This window comes from Lonchura striata, chromosome 8 (assembly GCF_050655825.1).
Source record: "Lonchura striata isolate lonStrDom1 chromosome 8, ASM5065582v1, whole genome shotgun sequence".
NCBI lineage: Eukaryota > Metazoa > Chordata > Aves > Passeriformes > Estrildidae > Lonchura > Lonchura striata.
In genome coordinates, this window is record NC_140710.1 from 28,937,593 (window position 1) to 28,960,251 (window position 22,659).

General features: G+C 38.8%; 1 protein-coding gene across 9 annotated transcripts in view; it reads left to right on the forward strand.

The window, feature by feature from the left end:
• The window catches only part of RALGPS2 (Ral GEF with PH domain and SH3 binding motif 2), a 113,820-nt gene that overhangs the window by 17,144 nt on the left and 74,017 nt on the right, over nt 1-22,659 (forward strand). For all 9 annotated transcript variants that reach the window (XM_085586683.1, XM_085586688.1, XM_085586682.1 and 6 more), the window contains 3 exons: nt 5,777-5,908; nt 8,556-8,663; nt 17,074-17,124. In XM_085586683.1, the coding sequence (XP_085442809.1) occupies nt 5,852-5,908; nt 8,556-8,663; nt 17,074-17,124 (216 nt within the window). In that variant the 5' untranslated portion in view covers nt 5,777-5,851. The remainder of the gene's footprint in view (nt 1-5,776; nt 5,909-8,555; nt 8,664-17,073; nt 17,125-22,659) is intronic.

The window sequence follows — 22,659 nt, forward strand, 5'->3', positions numbered from 1 at the left end:
TCTTTTGCAATGTTTTGCAGGTAGTATTGTTTCATAACTAATGCAAATACCTGGGTCTCATGTGGCTGCTTCATGCTTAAAACTTTAGTGGCATCATTTCCAGCTGAAATTCCCAGCAGAAATTTTACAGGAGTCAGCTTACAAGAGTCCTTTAGTGATTAGCCTTTTTTTTTTTTTTCATTCTTCTGTTCATCAGATAGTTTTATTTCCCCTGTATTACACTTGTTTCCTGTATTTCTAAATGCTTTTTTCCTAATATTTGTAGTGGTTTTGCCTATTTAATAACTCTTAGTAATCTGGTATTTTGAAATTATGCTCCCCTATCTTTTTTTGTCAGGTCTCTACCCAATGCGTGTCTTCTCTCTTTTATCGCAGTCTTCACTAGTGGTAAATTAGGCCGTGCTTTGCCAAGATTTACACATCTGGAGATTTCATGGTGTGTGAGATTGTAAGTCTGGGATTTTATTATTTTTAATGATAAATTTCCTTCAGGGTAATGCAGTAGTATTAAGTTGCTTGAGTTTTTATTTTGTCTTTTGTGGAAGTTACTATTTTTATCAGTTTTACTATCTTAATATCATCATGCTTACTGAAAACTGAATTAAAGTGTGGCTTTAGGTAATTGTAATTTCTCTTCTTTAAGACTATTTACATACTGTCTTTATTTGTACAATGCAGTAACCTGGGTGGGTTTCTGCTTTGGTGGCTGGAATGTGAAACTGAAGGATATAATTTGGAAGGTGCAGTTTGTTTTTTCTTTGTTCTTTGCCTGTTCCCTGGTGACTGTCTGCTTCATTGTGAGGCTTTTATGTTCGTTTGGGGTCTTTAGGTGTGGAGTGTGTGCTTTGCTATTTTTTAGTGTGTTTGTTTTCTTAAGGTTTTTTTGTTGTGGGTTGTGTTGGTTCTTAGCAGTTGTCTCATATTTTACCTTTTAAACTACAGTTTTCTTGCACTCTTCCACAGGATGAGGAAGCTCAGGTTCATTGTGTCTGGAATAGATTTTTTTGGTCCCCAAAGTCTTTGGTAGTGGTTCTGCATTTATAGTTAATGATGATCCATACAAGGCACTTTTGTTTTCTTAATGGAGATCTGTGATGAAAACAAATGACACTTTGTACTGATATTATGAATAAGAACAAAGAGGATATTGGTCATCTTGACTCTTGAGCCATTCCTAGAACTTCATTGTTTCCTCAAAGCTTTTGTACTGTTCTGGGCAGGAAGTTTCAAATGTGATTTTAGGGTTGTCTTTTAAAATGCTGTTTGTACAGTATTTTTGGGACAGAGTTTGACCCAAACTGAGCCAAGAACATCTGTGGAAGGGAGTCAGGTGTAAGTGTTGTGTTAGACATCTGTGAGAGACAAGTACTCTCTACTCAGGTTCTTTCAGATATCCCACACATGGAGGGTGTAATGCTTAATGCTAGATTAACCATTTGATACAGCTGATGTTTCAGAGCATTTCTGTTTTAGCAGCGTGTATGATACAAAATACACAGAAATCACAATATATATGCAAATTCAACTTGGCAAACTCCAGCAATTGCAGTATACAGTTTCAGCACAATGCCAGTGAGATGCCCACGTGTGATCTGGAGTGTGCTCACTGCCACGATGCTGGCGACACCAGGAAGGAATAGGTGGGTTGAAGCCAGCTGAGGTTCTCTGAAATCCCTTGGCTCTGTGGTTTTGTAGAGCTGCATCTCAGCTGCCCCGTGCTGTAGCTAACCCTGGGAGACAGGCACTTGGCACAAAGAGCTCGGGGAGAAGCATTTCCAGCACCAGGTGATGCACTCAGCTGGGGTGCATCAGTAGGTCTGACAGAGCTGTTGATCTGAAGCAAATCTGCTCCCCTTTGTGCTGAGATCAGGCTGGCTCTGCAGCAGCTGTGCTTGGACACACCCTGCTGCTGCCCTTGCTCATCCTCCCCAAGCTGCCTTCCCTTTGTGGGGATCTGCAGGTCAGGGAATGTATGGGAATGATCAGCAGCACAGCCTTGTGTGAATTTGCAGAAAAACTCACTGAAGGCAACAGACCCTGCTTAGCTGTGCTGGTTTTGCCTTGGGATAAAGTTAATTTTCTCCACAGTATCTAGTGTGGGACTGTGTTTTGCATTTGTGCCGAGAACAACGTTGATACCACAGCAATATTTTGGCTACTCTGAGCAGGGTTTACACAGAGTCAAGGCCTTTCCTGCTCCTCATCCCACCAGCAAAGAGGCTGGGGTGCACAACAAGTTGGGAGAGGGTATAGCCAGGACAGCTGAACCCAACAGGGTTATTCTAGGCCATAAATATAATATTATAAATCTGAAGGAAGAAGGTGGAAGGGCTTTGGAGTGGCTTTTGCCTTTCCAAGTCACTGTTACACAGGATGGAGCCCTGCTTTCCAAGGGCTGGCTGAACACCTGCCTGCTCCTGGGAAGCAGTGAATGAATTCCTTGCTTTGCTTGAGCACACAGGTTTTGCTTTCCTTACTGAGCTGTCTGCTTCTCAACCCATGAGATTTTTCTCTTCTATTCTGCTGATTCTCTCCCCCATCTACTGTGGGGGAGTGAGTGAGTGGCTGCATGGGGCTGAATTGCTGGCTGGGGCTAAACTACAACAATAGTCGAGATATTTTCATTGTTTGGGTGTGATGAATCATTGTATCAGTATTTTAGTTTGCTTTCTACTGTACAGTATGAATGGCATGGTAGGAAGATACCACACAGTGTGTCAAGGCTTCAGGCTGGCATAAATGCTTAGGTGTTTTGTGCATCATAGGAAACACTCTTAGTTCCACATGTAATTAATTTCTGAGCACAAAGACATTTATTGAATTGGAAAGGAGAAACTGACTGGAAGTTCAGATTACTCAGTGTAATTCAGTTTTGGTAATTGGATATACAAGGTAGGCAGTGAACACTGTGACTCACTGTTGCAGTGTGGTGACAGTCATTCCACAGACCCAGCTGCTGCTGTGAACTTCTCTGCTCTTGATCACTTTCTGGTATTGCTGTTCACAGATTATTTTGGTGTTGAGCAGAAGGATAGTATCGGAAGCAAATGATTTAGTTATTCCAGTGTGAGGATTTTTTCAATATTTGTCTCAAGGGGGACATTAACCAAAACTGTTGCTGTGACTGTTCCTATTAGGGAAGTGGTGATGTACTTTTGAAAGCTGCTCGACATGAGAACATTGTGAAGATTGCAAATTCTGGTACTTTAAAGTTGATAAATACGTATTTATAGCAGTTCAGTACTAATTCAGCTCCTTAGTTTGTCCATAGATTGTGAAAAAGTATAAATGTATTCAGGTATATGCTTGTAATGCAGCAATGGACACAAAATTATCATTGTGTTGACAGCTTTGTTAGGATACAACTTGATGGCAGATATTATATTTTGTAAACTCAGTTTCCTTTGCATGGAGGGTTTTTTCCTCAGTGATTTTCTGTTTATTAAAAATTCTCAGCATGGTGTCCCACACCTACCTAAGAGTCAGAGTTCTCTCAGCTCTTACCACAGTAACCAGGTAGAAAAGGAAAACCTGGATCAGTGTGCAGCACTCCTGTCCCTTCCAGGCAGATCCTGTGAGGTGGAAAGTCTGTCAGGAAATTCGGGGAGGACGTTCCTGTGAGTGGCTGTGGGTTATGTGAGAGGAGTCATTGAGGAAACTGGGCTTCAGCATTTGCTGATAGAGAAATCTGTTTGCTCTTGTTGATGTGAGGCTGAGCTGCCAACTCCATAGGTTTCTGTGATAGCTGTAATTTCTTTTAATTAGCACCATCCAAATACCGCCACAAAAAAAGCCCCCAGGGCTCAGGTTTTTATTTTTCCTTGCAGAGAAGGCCATCCCCAATTCTTTCCGTTTTTGCCTCCCATTAATATGGGAAGGGGAACAATTGAAGCTGATGTGAGCCAAGGGTCAGATATTTAACCTTAATTTGAGATTACACAATTTTGTCATACTCTCCATAACTGTATTAGACAAAGAAAAAGTGTCAACTTTCCTTAAAAATACAGTGGTTAAAAAAAATCCCTACATTTTTAAAGGGTAGGGGTTTTTCAGCATAGGAGATTACTTTGGGATAAATGTACTATTTTGAGCATGTGGGGGGCCTGAAACAGATGTTGAAGATGTGATACCTCTGTCCTTTATTATCACTACATAAATGAAACTTGTAATATATCAGAGTTTTATTTCTGAGCTTTTCAGTAAATGAAAAAGCTGCAAGAGAGAGGCATTGGGGAGCTGTGCAATTGGCAATATTCCACAAGACCATCTGAAGGGTAATTGAGATGGGGAAGGACAGGACAGCAGTGACACTCAGAAGCCAGAGATGAGATTTTTTTCCTTTATATGGTCTGTAACTTAAAGCTTAAGTGCAGTTGAATGCATTTTCAGTGGAGCAATCAGTGTTAATTAAAGCACACGGACTGGGAGTGCAACATTAAAGTGAAATGTAGCATCCTCTGTTTTAGTTCTGTCAGTTTTTGCAAAACAACAAAGGGTAGAATGTGGGTGGCTGTCCTGAAGTGCAGAAACACAGCTCAGGTGGGACTGGTAATACTTAGAAATACCTGGAAGCTGTAGTGTTTGACTGACATTTGCCACATTGCTCTCTATTATTGCTTTCCTTTCTGTATTGCATTCTTATGGTGGCACTTTAAATTTTGAGGATATTTTATTGCTTAAATATTGCTTTTATAAAGAATATTTTCTTATTTAAATATTGCCATTTCTTGCCTTCCAGGCTTGTTTGTCTGGCAGTCTTGGTTTAGGTCACTTGGAGATACAGCTTTTCAGATTATTTTATTTCACTCCTTACAGGCATGAAGTGTGAGCTGCTGTAAAACTGTTTTATCATGTGGAATTACCCAGTTACCTGTCACTCTCCATTTGTTTTCAGACTATGCAATAGCTCCAAATTAAACTACAAACCAAAAGTGAATTTAATAAACAGCAGCAACTTTGTAAGCAGTCACATGTGTTATAGACATAGATCCATGGAAGCTGATTTATAATCGTTTTCACACTAGAGGGCACTAACACCTCATTAATTTAAACACAAACTAATTTTTACTCTGTAATACTGTGGTTGGGTAGTCTTACTGCTTTTATAGTGAATGCCAAAGGCTTCCATTTCTTTGCAGCCTTTTCTCTGCAGAAATGAAACTCATAGTATTTCTGCAAAGATGCATTAAAAGTCAGTGTGTGGAGTTTTCCTTTGTGTGTTTTTCTGTTAGAAGTTTTTTTTTTACTAAGAAATAGCTTGGGTCATTAGTGGAGAAAAGTATAAATTCCATTTGTAGTTTTAATTGCTTTTAATGTTATAATTTTTGCTTGAAGCTGGTGAAGAATCCTATAAGATAGGAAGAGATTGGATAATACCTTGAAGTTACCTAATGGATTTAATATATATACTGGAATATAATTTTAAAGCTGCTAATAAAAGGAAAAGCATAGTATTTGAACTGACGTTGCAGACTTCAATTTGTTAGGGCTACTGCATATGTTTGCATATTGATTCCTGGAGAAGAGAGAAAACAATAGGGGAAAATAATATGGTATGTCAATACTGCCAGTAACTGATGGATCTTAATGGAAGCTTCATTTTTTTATGCTGGTTTTAAGTAGGTAATTTTAAAATACAGGTTAGAATCTAAAGTCTGGACCTCAGAGAGGTGTAGCCATTTTGGAAGTCCTTTATTTTTTTTAAGGATTTTAGGCACTGAATCTTGATTAAAACCCCTGCAGAAAGTGGATTCTGATACCTTTTTGCTCTTTGTAGGAATGGTTATTGGATTGCCTTGGAGATGATCCTGCTGCTGTAAATGTAGGGCCGAAGATTAATGGTGTGGGCAGTATGGAGCTAATGAACGGACAGTCCAGTGGTGTTAACATTGCAGCTACTGCTTCAGAGGTAAGGATTGGAAACCTCAGTTACTGGGTAACTGTGTACTCAATTTTTACTTTAAGTGCACTAAAATGTGAGTTTTTCTTCTAACAGCTGTCATCCAGCAGATTCTGGTTCTGTAGGTTGGTTTCATACACTCCAGTTTAGTGTGAATAAAATGTAAAGTCCCGAACTTGGCATACCAAAATAGAGCATGAACTTGCGTATACCATAGCCAAAGCTGATTTTTTCCATGTTCTCTTCCATCACATCTAGACAAGGAAGCTTTTCAAGTTTTAACAAGAATAGACACTCTTAGCACATTAAGCTGGCTTGGCAAGGCCGGTGGGAAATGTTCTTTTCTTTGACAGGTACTTGTATGTGTGTACTGAGGGGCAGTCTGACACAGCAGCAGTGGAATAAAATTGTTCTCTTTGTCTCTTGGACTATATTCTGGCATAGGTGGGGGTCCCTCCTGCCCATCAAAGCTTCTGCCCTCTAGAAATGAGCAGCTTGTGAGCCAAGTGTGTGCATCAGCCAAGCAATGGAGATTGGCCTCATCTGCTGATGCCTCTTAGTTTGAAATTAATGTAATTTTCTATTTGTCATCTGCTTGTTAAGGAAGAGGCTTGGGCTGAAATTAGAACACTACAAAGTCAATAGGGATGAGAGCCACAAAGTCCTGACTGTAGATGGTTTCTTCCACGAATCTCTGTCCTGTACCAAAGATGTTTTATTTACATGTTTACAGATGAGTTTTGATAGCAGCTGTGTGTGGTATGCACTTGCATATGGAAATGGAGAGTACCACATACAAGTTGAAAGGAAAATTGGAGTCTTGTGTTACCAAAAGGAACCAAATAATCTCCACCACCATTTCACAACTATTGTCAAGAAATTTGGCATCAGTCTTGAAGATCGTTGTTTGTTTTTATATAGATTCTTGTGCTCCCCTTATAATTGCTTCATGAATCATTGACTGTTTTTTGGCGTGCACCTGAAACATTTTCTTGGAGGAAAGTAACTTCTGTACTCAGCAAAATAGTCTTGAATGTTTATGTGATGTCTGATAAAATTGAGTGAAATGTATTCTGGCAAAATTACACTAATTTACTTTAAGCAAGCGGTATTATTTTTCTATCTTGGCTAAGAAGTAGGGAAGAGGACTTGTAACTGAAATGTTTCTGTAAGCATACTGATTACTGAAAATATGTGTCTGGTTTGGAGCTTTTGGTGGTGTTTTCAAAGCCAAATTTTTCAGAGAGATTGTAATGTCAGAATCTAAATAAAAGTGGACATCATTATTAAATAAGCATTTTCTTTATAATGTGTCCTTACAACAAAATTGCTTGAAAATGGACATGAGTTTATTTCAACTGGCTGAATTCTCAAGGACCCATGTCCACAGTCTTGAGAGGGTGTTGCAACATTAGCAGTGAAATGGCACGGACTGTCAGAAAGGGCCTTGATTGTGTTGGCCACCCCAACAATCCCACCCTGTGCATCCTTGGGAGCATTGCCCAAACCCTCCTGGAGCTCTGGCAGCCTCGGGGCTGTGCCCATTCCCTGGGGAGCCTGGGCAGTGCCCACCCACCCTCTAAGGGAAGAGCTTTTTCCTGATACCCAAGCCTAACTTCCCCTGACACAGCTTCAGGAATTAATAAATAGAATGTAGGTCTGCATCTCTGTGCTAGAGGAAGTGATTGCTCATAACACAGATGTATTGCTTTAATGTAAAAACTGTATATGAAACATATGAAGCCAATATGAAGTGTTTATTTTTTGAGCCACATTTGCATTTTGCAGGGAAGTAAAATCTTTATTTTGTAGATAAATGTTCATAGAATGATATCCTAGGATCTGCTATTTTTTGCAAATGTGAATACTGTAATTTAAAAACAACACTAAAATTCCTTCTGCTAAATGTCTTCAACGGGAACACTTGTAGATCAGTGTAATTTTTGTAAGCTTCCATGTTTTTAAGAGAAAGAGGAAGAGAATTGGTAACTATAACTGCCTTGGGGCAGACCCTGTCTTTTCCCTTACCTTTGTGGTATTTTGTTGTGTTTGAAATTCAGTGTGACTGTATTGCTTTTATTGACATAGTTGCTGTTATTACCTTTCCTGTCCATAAAATTGGAATTTAATTATGCATTGAAATGTAAGTACTGTGTTTTGAGGAATTCCTTTGAAATTGTGGAATTACTGGCATTGGAAGGGATGGTAAAGCCCATGCAGTGCCACCCCCTGCCATGAGCAGGGACACCTTCCACTATCCCAGGTTGCTCCAAGCCCCATCCAGCCTGGCCTTGGACACTTCCATGGATGGGGCAGCCACAGATTCCCTGGGCTCCCTGTGCCAGGCCCTTCCCATCCTCACAGCAAGGAACTTCTTCCTAAAATCTAATCTAACCCTGCCCTCCTTCAGCTAGAAGGAAATCCATAGAAATCCAGATGTCACTTTGAGGGTCTGATTTTTTTTGCAATCCACATCAAGAAAAAGTCTGTTCTGTGACTGAATTTGAATTGATAATTTACCCAATAGAAAAGTTATGTGAACAATGACGTTTGGACAGAAATTTTGCTTTTGGGAGTGTAAAAAAAATGAAGGAAAAAAAGAAGATAGGTCCAAAACATCCTCAGTGGTTTTTTTGTTTTTTTTTTGTTTCTGCAGAAAAGTAGCAGCTCTGAGTCCTTGAGTGACAAGGGTTCAGCTGAACTGAAGAAGAGTTTTGATGCAGTGGTATTTGATGTTCTAAAGGTTACACCAGAGGAATATGCGGTAAGCAAGTCCAGGAATTCTAATTACACTGTGTGTGAATCTCCTTTGCAGCTTTTCCTCTGCTTCTCTATTTCTGCACTTTTTTTGCCTAATTTCTGTCATCCATGGGATTTCAAAAAAGGTTCTTTAGTTCTTCATTGTCTCTATTGTGTTTGAAATTAAGTGATCATTTTGGGCTCTGCTCTCCAGATATTTTTCATACTCTTATATGTAGCATAGACCAGAGATTCTTTATTTATGTGATGCAGCTTAATTCTGACATGCCTGTTTTAGTTGCAGGGCTATAATTGATTCGTACTTGGTTTTTTTTTCTGGAGCCATTTTAATTCTGCACTCTGCTGGTTCTTGCCCTAGGAAACTTTCCTAGTTTTCTTCTTTTGGCTGCACAGAATAATGAGATGTTTAACCAAAATAGTTGGTGATTGTTTTGTTTTGTTTTTACTCCCCGTAGAGGTGAGGACAACAGATGGTCCCTCTAAGTGATTCAAGTATGTTACTAGAAAGATTGCTAAGCTCTTAATGTGCTTCCAGTTCAAGTGATGAGATTCATGAGGAGTTGTCCTGGGGAGATTATTGATATGGAGTAATACATGTCACAAAATATTCCCATTTAGTTTGTTCTGGTTTGTAATTGTTAATAACTATTTCAGTTAATTATTAATGGCTCAATTGATTTTAATGAGAACAGTGAAAATTTAAAGCAGCTGGATTATGAAGTGGTACTTACACTTTAAAATCTTCTTGGCTAAGGATCGTAATTAATTATGGGATTTATTCCAGACTGAAGCTCAAGTCATGTGGTTTGGGCCTCTTCCTTGCACCATTGTCAGGAACAGCTGGGCAATGCATCACCTACTTTCCATGGGAAGGTATTTTTTGGGGCTGGCTATCCTTCCAGTTTTATCTTATGATTCCTGTACATAAAGTAAATCTAAGTACTTAGGGAATCTGGAGCTAGAGACATGAATTCCAGTGGAATTATGCATTCAGTCCAGAATGAGTTTGTTGAATGGCTCTACTATTTACCAGTGGTAGATGCTGTTGGGCAGCAGAATAGATCAGTCAGTCTCTGTGGAGCTGCTGTCACTCCCTTGGACAGCAGAATATACAGAGGTGCCTTGTCATAGAATCACATTTCATAATTTTTTTGCTCCGCCATCTAATCCTTCGTCTCTCAAATGCAGCAACCTTTGACTCCGCGTGTTCTAAATGTTACCCACTTAACAAATCTTGGTTAGAAAAAAATCTGTATTCAAATCCAGTGTTTTTCCTGTTTTCATGTTATGCCTCAAAGTGGGTAGAGTTCTACTCACCAACAGGAATCTTTTAATTAAGCATTTCACATTACAGTTATGAAGCTGTGCCTGTATTTTTGGTTTCTATTACGAAGTATAATTTTGCTGTTTTCTCGGTCCCTCAAAAGAAACATTTTTGCTTTTTTGCTTTTAACCTTTTTCCTTTTAAACTATCTAGTTCTTCATACCAGATTTGATTTACTGTAAATCAATATGAAACGCCTTGCATGTAAAATTCTGAGCAATTGAACAAAATCATCAGTATTCAGTCCTTTGGCAGGGAAATAATTGATTTCGTTTCTTTTTCAGTGTTTCTTTACACAGCTGCACTTCTTTGTTAATGTTTGTTTCCCCGGGCACACATATCTGCTTTTCCAGTAGCAACTTTTTGCTTTGAATGCTCTATTTTTCTGTTCATTCTCCCTGAAGGTTGTAGAAATAAGTAAGTTTGTAAAAAACTTAGGTACCCTGGAGGAAAAGTATCCTTGACCCTTGTTTTTATTTTCTTGGCCACTTCCTTACCCTTCCTGGGTTTGATCCTGCTATAACAGAGGTGTAAAATCTTCATCTGGGTTTCAGTGTGGAGGTGAAGGCCACCAGAATGATGCAGTAGGGCTGAACTCTTGAGGATGCAAAAGTGAGTGAGGTTTCCTGGTGGTGGGTAGTACCTCTTGGGTTGGACATGGATATGCTGCCAGTTGCTTTTTCAAAGTATGAGAAAGCTTTTCATTTAGTGATAGCTCTTATAAAATGGATGCAGTGCAGGCTGCAGACATGTCTCTGTGACAGCTGAGTGAATACTGCTTAAAAGAATGTAATTTATTTTGAAGTGGGCAAGTGATGAAATAATTTGTGGGCTACCTAAGTAGCTTATTGATTGAGAGGAAAGATAATGTGAAAAAGCCAGTAAAACAGCAATAAAATTAAGTTGCTGCAAAAGAGGTAGTTAGACAGCTGTCTAAATAATGGTTAGGAAATGGCTCCAATGGAAAAGAGTTCCTGTACAGAGGTAGTGTAAAGGTAGGAATTCACTGATCAAGTCAGCATTGACATTGTGAAGAACCATCCTGTACCTTGTGTGATCTGTTGCATTTTGATCAGAACGGGTCCCTGTGCACACATGGGAGAAGTACAATTATGCTGGAGGAAGAAGAACAAAAATCTGAAAGATAATTAAGTTTGAGATACGCTGGAAATAAGATCCATGCTAGTGATTTCAGTACCACTGAGAGACACAGATGTATTTTCAGTTCCCACTGTCTCAAAGACATTATAATTTCAAAACTCTGTTTAGTCATTTAGTGGGTAAGAGACGAGTTGGACAACAAAACTATTGCTTATAATGCTGTATTTTCAAGAAGCTGCTGCCAAGCCAAAGAGAAACCTGAGTGCAGATATTTTTGGTGATTTTATTTCCATATTCTCCCCTTTGGCAGTTATCTAACACTGTCCTGAGTACACAGGAGAAGTGCTGTTTCATGCAGTGGTCCTTTGTCTCATAAGCAAAACTCTCCCAGCCCTTCAAGGGGGCCAGTTAGAACAGTAATGGAAATTCTTCTTGTCGTAGAGGTGTAAGAGACAGTTATAACCTTGTGTAGCAGCTGGGTGGTTTTAATTCTTCCTAAGGTTGAAGACTGCTTTAGAAAGAGCTGAGTTACAGAAATGAGTGAGATCTTCAGGCCCTGCTGCTGTTGGAAATTTATAGTTTGCTTTATCACCTTTCAGCTTACAGAAAGCTTCCAGGGGATGTACTGAATACCTGAGTGTTGCATAGATTTTGGGGAAGAAGAATCCTATTCAATGAGTATGAAGTAGGACACATTTAAGGATTCAATGGTCAGCTTTGTAGATGTAACTAGTAAGGAGACCATCTCTGATTTAAAGACCTGCTTTTAGGCTGGTCACTGCTCAGTTCTTTATTGCTGGGCTGGAAGCCACAGCCAAGCTGGTGCCAGGCTTGCCCCGTGGTGTCTGGCCCTGCTGGGGGGGCCCTTGTGTGTCCAGGGTCAGCGTGGTAGCAGTGAATGCTCCCCATTTTCATCCCAGGGAGAAGTGTGGTTTTGAGCACACAGGGCACAATTTGTGGGGGAGGCATCTATTAGTGGTGCAGTGGCAGTGGAAAGGGGAGGCTGGTGAAGCTGAAGGAAAGAAAGAGAATGCTTGGGGACATGAGCTCCAAATTAAGGTGCTGGCCAACCTCAGGTTGAGGAAATATTTATTTTTTGCTTTACAGTAAATTCTTATTCCTTAGACAGCTACTGTTTAATTATTAGGCTGTTTATTACTTTTTGACTCACTTCTCCATTTTATACTTTGACTTAGCCACGGTGGTGTAAATATTTGAGGTAGAATTAAGGGAAGCGCAGCTGTATAAATCCATTGCTTTTTTTTCCCACCTAGTTATCTAAGAAGGATTCTTTATTCTTTACCCTAGTCCCTGGAAGTGCTATGGAATAAGCTCATGCTAAAATGTATGTGTATTTCTTTCTTTTTAATTCCCATGAAGTTTTGTCAAATGGTTGTTGGAAGAAAATACTGCTTATTTTGGGAACAATGTGCAAATAGAGTTTATTTTAAAATTTTAAAATGAAACAAGGAGGAGTTCTTATTGACAGTGAAATATCAGATTATCTACATCCTGTTAGCTTTACTTGCAGAAGGATGTTATAGTAAATATGTTCCCAGTGAGAGCAAGAAGAAGCAACTTAATTACAGCGTGTGGAGGAACTATTAATGGTAGAAGTTTTGGAGTGGACTTTCTGAGAAAACAAGTAGGGCTTCAGCACAGGAACTGGAATCCCCTGGTGTTCATTTGATAGCAGAATTATTCTCCTACTGATGCTGTGCTTAACAGAGGCTTAGCTATTTTTTCAGTGAGGAAAATATCCTGGCAGCCTAGAGAGACAACACTAAGCCAAGTTGGAAGGCTTAAATATAATTCCTTCTAGAAATTCAGATTAAGGAGCAATTTATGAAGTGCTGCTTCAACCAACATGGCTTCAAGGAAAATCAGGTGATAGCAGTATTCTTCAATGACCAGAATGCAGACATTTGACTTTTTTCATCTCAAACAGAAACTGAATTTCTTTTTACACTGAGGGTTTTTTGTCTGGGAGGGAGCAGTGGGGGAAGTGCCCTGTCCTTAGAGTAGGTACATGGCAGGAAAACTTTAAGTACATACAGCAAGTAGCCTGATAGAAAGAGTTCATGCTTGAGAAGAACTAAAAAAGTGGGACTATAGCCCAGGTCCAATGAGAACTTTGATATAAAAATGTGGAGAGGAGCTTAATGCAGTGGTCTTAACTGAAACCAGAATTTCTTTAGTTACAGGTTTTTGTGGAAGGAGTGTAATCCATGTGTCCTCATAGAAAAGAGAAAGAATCAGGAAATATTTTTGAATTTTATTTCATTAAGCTTCTTCATATTCCTCAAAGAAGCAGCACACAGAAATGTAGTTCTGAGTTGTTTGAATATAAAATTTCTGACCCGGTAGACCTCCCCGAGAGAGGGGTAAAACCTCTTTATATGAAGCTGTGTGGTAATAATTTTAGTATTTTGAAGTACTTAATTGTTAACAAGTCCAACTTCTCAACACCCATGGGAGCTAAAATATTTTTACACTTGGCTGTTGGAGACTCCCCAGGCAAGGTCTTTTCTATACATGTAAAACTCCTATGGCTGTGAAGGGGTGGGGAAAGTGTCTTCCAGCAGCCATTTCAGTGTGTGAACTGGAAAATGATTATGCACTGCTTTTAAAAGATGGTTTTGCCTTATGCGGCTCTTCAAGTGGTTGAGATTTGGGAAAAATAATTGTGATATATTAAAAACATACCTTTTCCACTCATATTCTGGAACTGTTATCTAGGATCTAGGGCAAACAGAAACAAAACCTCCATTCAGTTCACCCTGTGCAATGATGGAATACTTTATTATCTAAATAAACTTGGTAGAGATAACAATTCTGGAAAGCGAGAAAATACTAAGTCTTCCTATCTCTGCATAATCAAAATGCTTATTTAAATGATAAATAAGGACAAGTTCACAATTTTGTATTGCACATGTAATTATTTTTATTTTTTTTTAATCTGTGCAGCTGGCAGCTCCAAAACCAGAAAAGTTATGTTTGGCGTGCTTCATGTAACAAGTTGATTTGAACACTTATAATTTTTGGTTTGAATATTAAAGCATTAAACCACATTTGGGAGAGGGAAGCTCTCCAAAAATTTGTATTGGCTGGGTTAAGGAGCTGGAGTGAGAAAAGTTAGTGCATTGTATCTCTCTCACTTGCAGAAACCAAATTAGGGGCTTTGTTTATTGGGGTTCAGATTCCCCTTGAGATGGTAAAGGTAGAAGCTTTTTGTTGCTGTTAAGAGTTGAGCAATGACACATAACATAAAACTCAGAAATTATTTTTGAAGCTTTGTAATTTCAAGTGCTATTAATTAGACTGCCAACCTTTCACTCTGCTTTATTTACTTAGCAGTGAGCAAGCACGTTTTAAAAGAATAAAAATTCAGTTTTTAGACTTATAAATGTAGACTTATAAATATGAGCAAGTTAATGTTTCAAAAAATCTGTTTTGTTAAATGTGGTTTTAGACTCTTAATGTGAGTTACTGTCATATCTACAAACTCAAATGGCTTTTTAGTAATCAGCTTAGATATTCAGCTCTCCGTGGCTTGATTCCTTTGAATTATGAGCAATTTACTAAGCCCTGGGAATTTGTGATGGAAATTTCAAGCTAAAAAAGGAACTGCAATAAGGGATGTTTCTTGAACAAGTGGTTCTGTGATACCGTGTTACTTAAGGTTTTAATAAAAGCAAAAATGTGTCAACCAAGCAAGAATACCATCAGCCTAATATCAACACGGTACTAGAAGAATGAGGTTTCTCTGTCAAAAGTTCCAGAGGTCTTTTAATTGTCAGTCCTTTTAAAATACTGTAAAGTACTTAATAGCAATTTCAAATATTTTTAATAGTGACCACTAATCCTGAACCCTGTCACGTGCGTGGTTTTTTCGGCGTTAAAATGTCCTTTTTAATATCCCTGTTTAAAATGTATGCATTTATTTTGATATATGAATTCTGGTGTGAAGTTCTAATAATACTTTTTGTTTCATAAGTATTTTGTATTGATGTCATCTTAAAGTAGTAATTTGTTTAGAAGTCACTACTGAAGCAAGTCAAATTTAGGTAAGGCAGTTCAGGCTGATGAAGAGGATGGATTCTGGAGGGCTAGCAAGAAAGACATTTATTTTTAAATCTTCTTTCTTCAGTGTGAACAGATAATCATTTTCCTGGCTTATTTTTACTGTATGCTGTTACTGCAATCTTGTTTTAGTGAGGAGGATTTGCAGTGAAATGTAAAAAACTATTGAAATGCTCATGTCTTTTGTAAGAGTCTTTTAATGTGCCTTCTACTTGAATTTTATTGAACAGCCCATTCTTTTCATTTCACCTTCCCAAACCCAACCAATTTTCCTATTAATTTGCTTTACTGAGAAGCATAATGATGCACCCACTCAGCCACATAGTCACCAAAAATAACACATTTCTGAGAAAGCTGGATAGACTTAAGCATACAAATGGGAGGCTGGAGATGGAGTTCTGTGGCTGCTGTTCCAGGACTGGGTTTCTCACTTTCCAGGCACTCTCCTCACAGGCTGTAGCTGTGCCTGGGGTGGTTGTGACCCAAGGGCAGGACCCAGCTCTTGGCCTTGTTGGCCCTCATGCCACTGGCCTTGGATCCAGCCTGTCCAGATCCCCCTGCAGAATTCCTGCCCTGCAGCACACCAACATTCCAGCCCCATGCAGGGGTATTTGGGGGAAGGAGCAGCCCACTAGAGCAGAGACCAGGAAAGAGAATGTAAAAAAGTGAAACAGAAAAGTGTTGCTACTTCTCTGGTGTTGCACTGAGAAATAACTGATGATTGTGTCAGGGTGTTGGTTACAGACAAATGATATATTTCATTTTTGTATGGTTATCATTGATTGTCAGAATTCCTATCTAAAAATGCATTTAGAGGTCAAGATGTGCTACCAAGTATAGATTGGGTTGTCTTTGCAAAAAACACATGTTGCCTCATTAGAGCAAGTATATCTCTGTAGTTGCTGACTTTCACCTAGAGCATCCTAGTTAAAATTTTCCTGCACGGTTGGCTTTCTCTGAGGAGCTGTTCCACCATCCATGGTGGCATCAAGTGGCAGTTGCAATTTGTGAGAGTCACAAAGCTGTCAGTGTGTACCTTGGAGTGTATATATGGGGCACTGCTGTTTTCAAGGAAATGGGAATAAAGCCATACAGCTGACAGCTGAGGGAACAGAACAAGGTCCCTGGATTCATTATTAAAAGAAAATTTGTGATACCTAACTCGGATGGCACTGGTATTTCTAGGCTACCTTTGAAAGAAATGGTCTTTTTTATTCTAGATACATAGGCTGTCAGCAGTCCTAAAATGTGCAGGATTAATAAACTTAAAAATAAGGCTCTGTGAATATATTTCAAATGTAAAACCTGGTCTTTGACTTTACTCTTTTCAAAGCTAAGCAAACATCCCAGAATGAATATGCACTTATTAACTCTGTCTTGCTGGAAAGGAGATGATTGTGTTGAATTTTAACTGTTGCTGAGAAACTGAACAATTGCTTTGTTTTGCTACTCAGATATGGTTCAATAATGATTGAAAAGCTGTAGGCATATTTCAGTAGAATTGTGTAGCTGGACTAACATTTCAGAGTTTGGAGAGAAGCTACCCTTGAGCAACTGCAGTCAGTTCCTTGTGCTTTTGGGGAAGCTCTCATATTGTGTTTCTGAGTTCAAGCCTATGTAACTGCAGGACTATGCTCCTGAGAATAATTTGTTTATTATTTGTGCATGTAAAGCTGGGAGCACATTTTTCTTTGGTTTTGCAGGATAACCCTGTGGTAGAAGCTGAAACCTCTGAAATTAGGTATCAAATTAAAGCAAAGTAAGAAAAGGAAACAGAAGAAATGCAATTCTTAAGCAGCACACACCTAAATGGAATGCAATGATAGGGTTGCAATGCAAAGTTGGAATGTAAGGGTAAGGGTTAATTTTGATCTGAACTGATGTTTTTTTGAAATTTTTATTCCAGGGTCAAATAACACTAATGGATGTGCCTGTATTTAAAGCAATTCAGCCAGAGGTAAGTCTTTTGTTAGCTTTGTTTTTCAGTCTAAATAAGAAAATTGATGCCAGAGTATAAATTCTGGAATTGCCAAGTGTATGGCTATAAATCTTAATTTTTGTCCCAATTCATACATTTCTGAAGCAGATGTTTTTTTAACAGAAAAATATCTGTAGCTAATAGCCTGTTTGGGGATTGATACTGGAGATGAAGCATTGGGATTAAATGTTTCTGAATGACAAACATCCTGATTTGATAAATCTGATCATAATGTTTTAGGTTTTAGCTACTGATACATGTTTCCATAACTGCTTCTCTTCTCCTTTGGCAAAATGAAAATGGTTGTAGTGGCATTCAAGATTTGTGTGATCTGTTGGGATAATACATGGATGATTTGTGTTTTCTTGTTTTGTTTTTATGTAATGCCATATTCCTTTCAGATTTTAGCTGACTTGAGCTCATTTCGGCATCTTCACAGTGACTATAATAAATAATGAATTTGTTTCTCCTCATTTCTGTACCATCAGTATTTTCCTGTGGGCATTGTTTTGTATTTTGAGGGTTTATTTTTCAGTTTATTGTGCATTTTATCAGTACTGTGGAAGTCTTTCTCAGGCCATCAGTCACTTCAGTCCATCACAAATTATTTCACTGACAGCAGGTTTGTTATGTCACTCTTGTGACTGCTGAAGAATATTTTGCTTCAAGTAGAGAAAGCAGCTCAATCTCTTGGCTGTGATTATTGGTTTCATAATTTGTGTTACCTGGGAATTTTTTTTGAAGGCTGCTGTTTGATCTGTACTTGAAGATGTTATGATTCAGCTTTCATGATATTTCAGCAATATATTTCCCAGCACTTGTGGATCTGTGTGTGATTTTTTTGTTAATTTCTTAATTTGTTGGTCTGGGTTTTGGGGTTTTTTGTTGGTTTAATCCTTTGTTTTGTTGATTTAAAGAGAGCTTTCCATTTGATCTGTTTTGAACCTACATCACAACAGTACTTAACATTAGCAGAAATAGTACACAGACATACATATGAGGAAAACATTTAAAAGAGTCAGATAAAAGGGCAAAATGCTTTAAAGCGTTGGAGAAGAGCTTTAAAAAAAAGGAGATCATATTAGAAGATCAGGATAAATATATTCTGCCAATTAAAGGCACTCCAAGGCTATTCAGAAAAAATATGAGTGTAGGCCAATACATCTGGAAAGGAATTATTTATAAGAAATCTCTATAAGAATAAGAAAAAATTAATAAGAAAAATTGGTGTGATGCCTTCACTGGAAAATATCCACGAGGAAGGGTGGCTGTTTGACTCTTTGGAGTGTTTGCACACAAGCAGCTGAGGGCTCTGACAGCTTGCAGGCATTACCTGTGCCTCAGTGCTCCTTTGCTGTACACAGAGGCTGGTGGCTGATGTGTCTTTAAACTGTGTTCATCTCCTGAGGAAAAGGGTTGTAAAGATCAGCTCTCACATCAGAAAAGGCCAAACACAATTAAATTGCTTTTCTCCTGGTTTGCAGAAGGGAATATTGGATGTGGAAAGCTTAGTTTACCTCAAGGCATCTTGACAGCAGGTTAATGAAGTGGGGTAGATTTCTGAGCTTCCTTCAAGCTTCTACCAGCCTGTGCCATATCCATGTCTTGCTTCAACTTGTAAATCCTTATCCATCCCTTGACATGTACAGTCAAGCATTGTGGAGTTTGTAATTAAAAAACAAAACACCCTTGAGCTGATTTCACCTGTATAAAAGAGCTCCTAAACTGAATCTTCAATGAGTGACTGAAAGGCATTGATAGACTTAGGGTTTTTTATATAAATACTGATACCAAATTTCACAGCTCTCATCTGTATGCATGGTGGGAGATGATGAGCAATGTTTTTCCCCAGTGTGCCATGATTTAAAAACAGGGTGTTTATTGAAATCTGTAATTCACCAGCAAATCTTTTGTTACATGGGTTGTGAATCTCTCTTTGCTTCCCAAACTGCAGAGTGGTATCTGAATGAAATTTTTCAGCCTTTAATGTGTGTTCATTTATTTTCTCAAGTATGGTTTCTGTAAGATGTACTCAGAGATGCTTAATTTTTTTAAATTGCAGGAAGTGAATTTTCATCTTTAGGCTGTGTGAGCAGTATTCTTTAAGTACCTTTAAATTATTTTGTTGCACCTTCCTCATTTTGTTAAAATATTTATTGAATTATTACAGGTGGCTTTTGTTTTTTAATAAAAAGCAATACCAGAATTTCATCCTGGTTATCTTAACAAAAACAGAGCTGAATAGCACTTTCCAAAGCAATATGTAGTAGTTTCTCTTTTAGCAGCAAAATTAATGAGCATGCTCACAGCACACTTACATACTTCGGCAGCCTTTTGCCTCTATCTGTAGCAAGTAAATAGAATTATTTCTGTTTATATTCAAATTTCTTAGCGATACTGTGGTTTCACATGTGTGCTCAAGTTCCTGCATGCTGCCCACTACAACTCACCATTTCATGCTTGGTGGCAAAACAGACTGGACAAGCTTAGTGTTACCCACAGAATCTGGGATTAAGGGAAGTGGTGGATCTCTTTTCATTTGGTGTGAGCCAGAAGCAGGGACTTGAACCATTACCATAGTTAGATAATCTTTAGTGACATGATCCTCTGCCTGCGCTGTATGCAGGCTGTATCACTTCTGGATTCTGGAAACCACCTTCCTTCTTTATTAGAAACACCTGCAAGTTACTTCTGAGAAAAGAGAAGGAATTACAGGTTGTATGTTAATTAATAGTTAATCGGCTGCAATATAAGAAATAAAGATATAAAGAACACACCTCTCTGACATAAATATCTATCTGTATGAAAGCAGCCAATTTGTGTTTTAATTTTTAGGAGTAAAAAAATTAGAGTTCCCCCAGTAAGTCCTAAGGTTTCCTTCTCTTCCTTGGGAATGGCAAGTGGTATATTGGTTTTTGTTCTCTCTCTTGTAGTGGTTGTGGCTTTCTAGAGGGCAGTGACTGTAAAGCTCTGCTTTACTGTAAAAGAAAAGTGAATTATACTTGCTTGGCTGTGCTGCTGGTAGTTGTACTAACATTAAATAACAGCCACATGACCCCTTGCAGAATACATCAGCTTGCTTTTTTTGGAAAATCTGATTACTTGCTTTACATGTTTTAGTACATCATCCAGAATTATTTGCCCATGTGTTCATACTGAAAATCTCTACTGGGTTTTTGGCTTTAACCTCTTCATCCCCTCTGTTTCACCAGACTAGGCAGTGAAAAAAATTCACTTACTGAGTATTCTTAATCTCTGCTTACTCTGAAGTTGTAGAACAATTCCACTATTAATCCTTGCTTCTTTTCTCCTCTTTTTGAAATTTTCCCTTTGACCTAGATAAAGGTTTTTGTGCGAAACATGATCTTGCTCTCTGCTGTGTAGTACAGGTTATAATTTAAGTGTTCCCACAGTATTTCGTTAAGGAAAATAAAATGCTATGTATTCAAAACCAGAACGAGTTGCAGAGAAAGTTCAGTTTTTGTATTTTTGATCCTATGTCTTTCAGTTTTTCAGATCAGTTTAAATTTACCACATTAAGTAAAAATGGTGGTTGTAGTGATGTAGCTCCTGTTCCTGAGCTGACTGGCAGACTAAGGAAATAATCCTGGGGAATACTTCAGGTTTGAAACTTCTGATGGCAAAAGTAGAATGCTAGAGCAGGATCAACAAATAGAGTAAGTAAGAAGTAGGCAGCACAGCCTATTTAGCAGAGAAGTGAGTATTCTTATAGAAGGATAAGAGTGATTTCTCAGTTCCAGTGTGGTATGTGAGTGTTTTATTGCCATTGTGAGTGCTGTCAGATATGTCCTTGTTGGGACTATATGGGACTGCTCCAGAGCAAATCCAGGGAGGGCAAACACCTTGATGGCTGCTCTTCTGCTGGTGGCATCTTCAGGCAGTGCCAAGGGCACTGAAGTCACGCAGGTGAGTTCTAGCAAGGGGCAGGAGGGTTCTGAGCAGGGGTCCCCCGAGACAGAAAGGTCAGGTGGTAATCTGGGAAACCTGACAGGCAAAGGGAAACCACCCTTCTTTTGGTTTGAAGACAAGAGCAAAGGAAGCTGGCTTCCCAAGGGAGAGGAGTCTTGCAAGTGAGATGAGGAAGCGTTTCCTACGCTTCCTGAAGGAAGGGGGGAAATGCTTTTGGAACTCTCAAAGCTCTGCATTTCCTGTGTCTGTCCCTGAATGTGGTGTGGAGGTCACCCTAAGCTGTTGAAGAATCTGAGCTGAAGGCACAGGTCCTGAATGCCTGTGTGCCTCTAAACCTCTGGAAAAAGCTTTGGATTTGTGTCTTCCAAGCCAGGAGCAGCATCTTTTGTTTTGCAGTATTCTCAAATCTGTTGCCATTGATGGGCCTTCAGATGTACTGGGCCAGGGCAATGGGGAGCTTCTGCCTAGAATCATTCTGAGTTTTTCATTCTGTGATGAGACTACAATTGAAGGACATGGCCTGAATTTGTAAGAAATTCCCATATTTTCCTTCAGCTTGAGGTGATAACTAATTTTTTTCCCACTGCTAAGGAAGGGTTATCAGATGCAGTGAATTAATTCCCTTGTGTTACTCCAAGTGCAAAGCTAGGATTCCAGTGGAAGCTAGAGATGCCAAGGGACAGAGAATTTAGTCAAGAGTCTCTTGAATGGCTCTCCTCTCCAGTAGCCTGCTCTTCTTTGGAACAGAAGTAATTCAGGGCTGTGTGGTTGTCTCATGCATACTCATTGAAGTGGAGGTGTAAGGACAGGCATGTGCTTTCCTGTGCTGAACATGCCAGATTTTCCAGGGTAGATTTAGGTGCTACAACTTTCTACTGAAATTTGAAGGAGTAACCCTAAATTCAAAGCCAGAAATTCTGCATTCTTTCATTTTCCAGTGCCTGGCCAAGAACCTCTGAGTCTTCTCTAGCAAATACCAGCACTCAAACGTCAAGTAGACGAAATCAGGGTTCCTCTTAATTGGCATGACATTCTTTAGTTGTTTTGGAACATCAGTTGGAAAGATGCTAAGAAGTTTCTGATTTATAAAAAGTCAAAAAAAAAAAAAAAAAAAGAACTTGGACTAACCAGATACCAAATTCTCTTAAACTGTGTCTTAAATGGCACAATTGTTGGTTACATGTTGAGTCACCTAAGTTATGTGGTAGCTGGATGTGTAGTGTGAATCTGGCTTCAGTGAGGAGTTTTCAGCATGGTAATAAAACTGATAGCACTTCGGAGTGGATGATCTGGAATGAAGACGTGAATAAGTAAAAAGAAAGAGCTGTACTTTGCTATTATGCCATTTGAATAATTAAGCTGTGTCTATTTTGATTCTTTTTCTTGGTAGCACTGTGGAGCAGGTTGTGTGCTGAATGCTGTATTTGCATCTATTCATGTGCTGTTGTATACATACAGAAGAGCTCATTTTGCTACATTTAGTTATTTATCATTTCAGTGAAAACTTCTTTGTTGAAATTAAGTGATAGTAAAAACCAAGATGATGCAGTTTCCCAAAAGAGGCTCCTTTGGAAGGGAAAACTG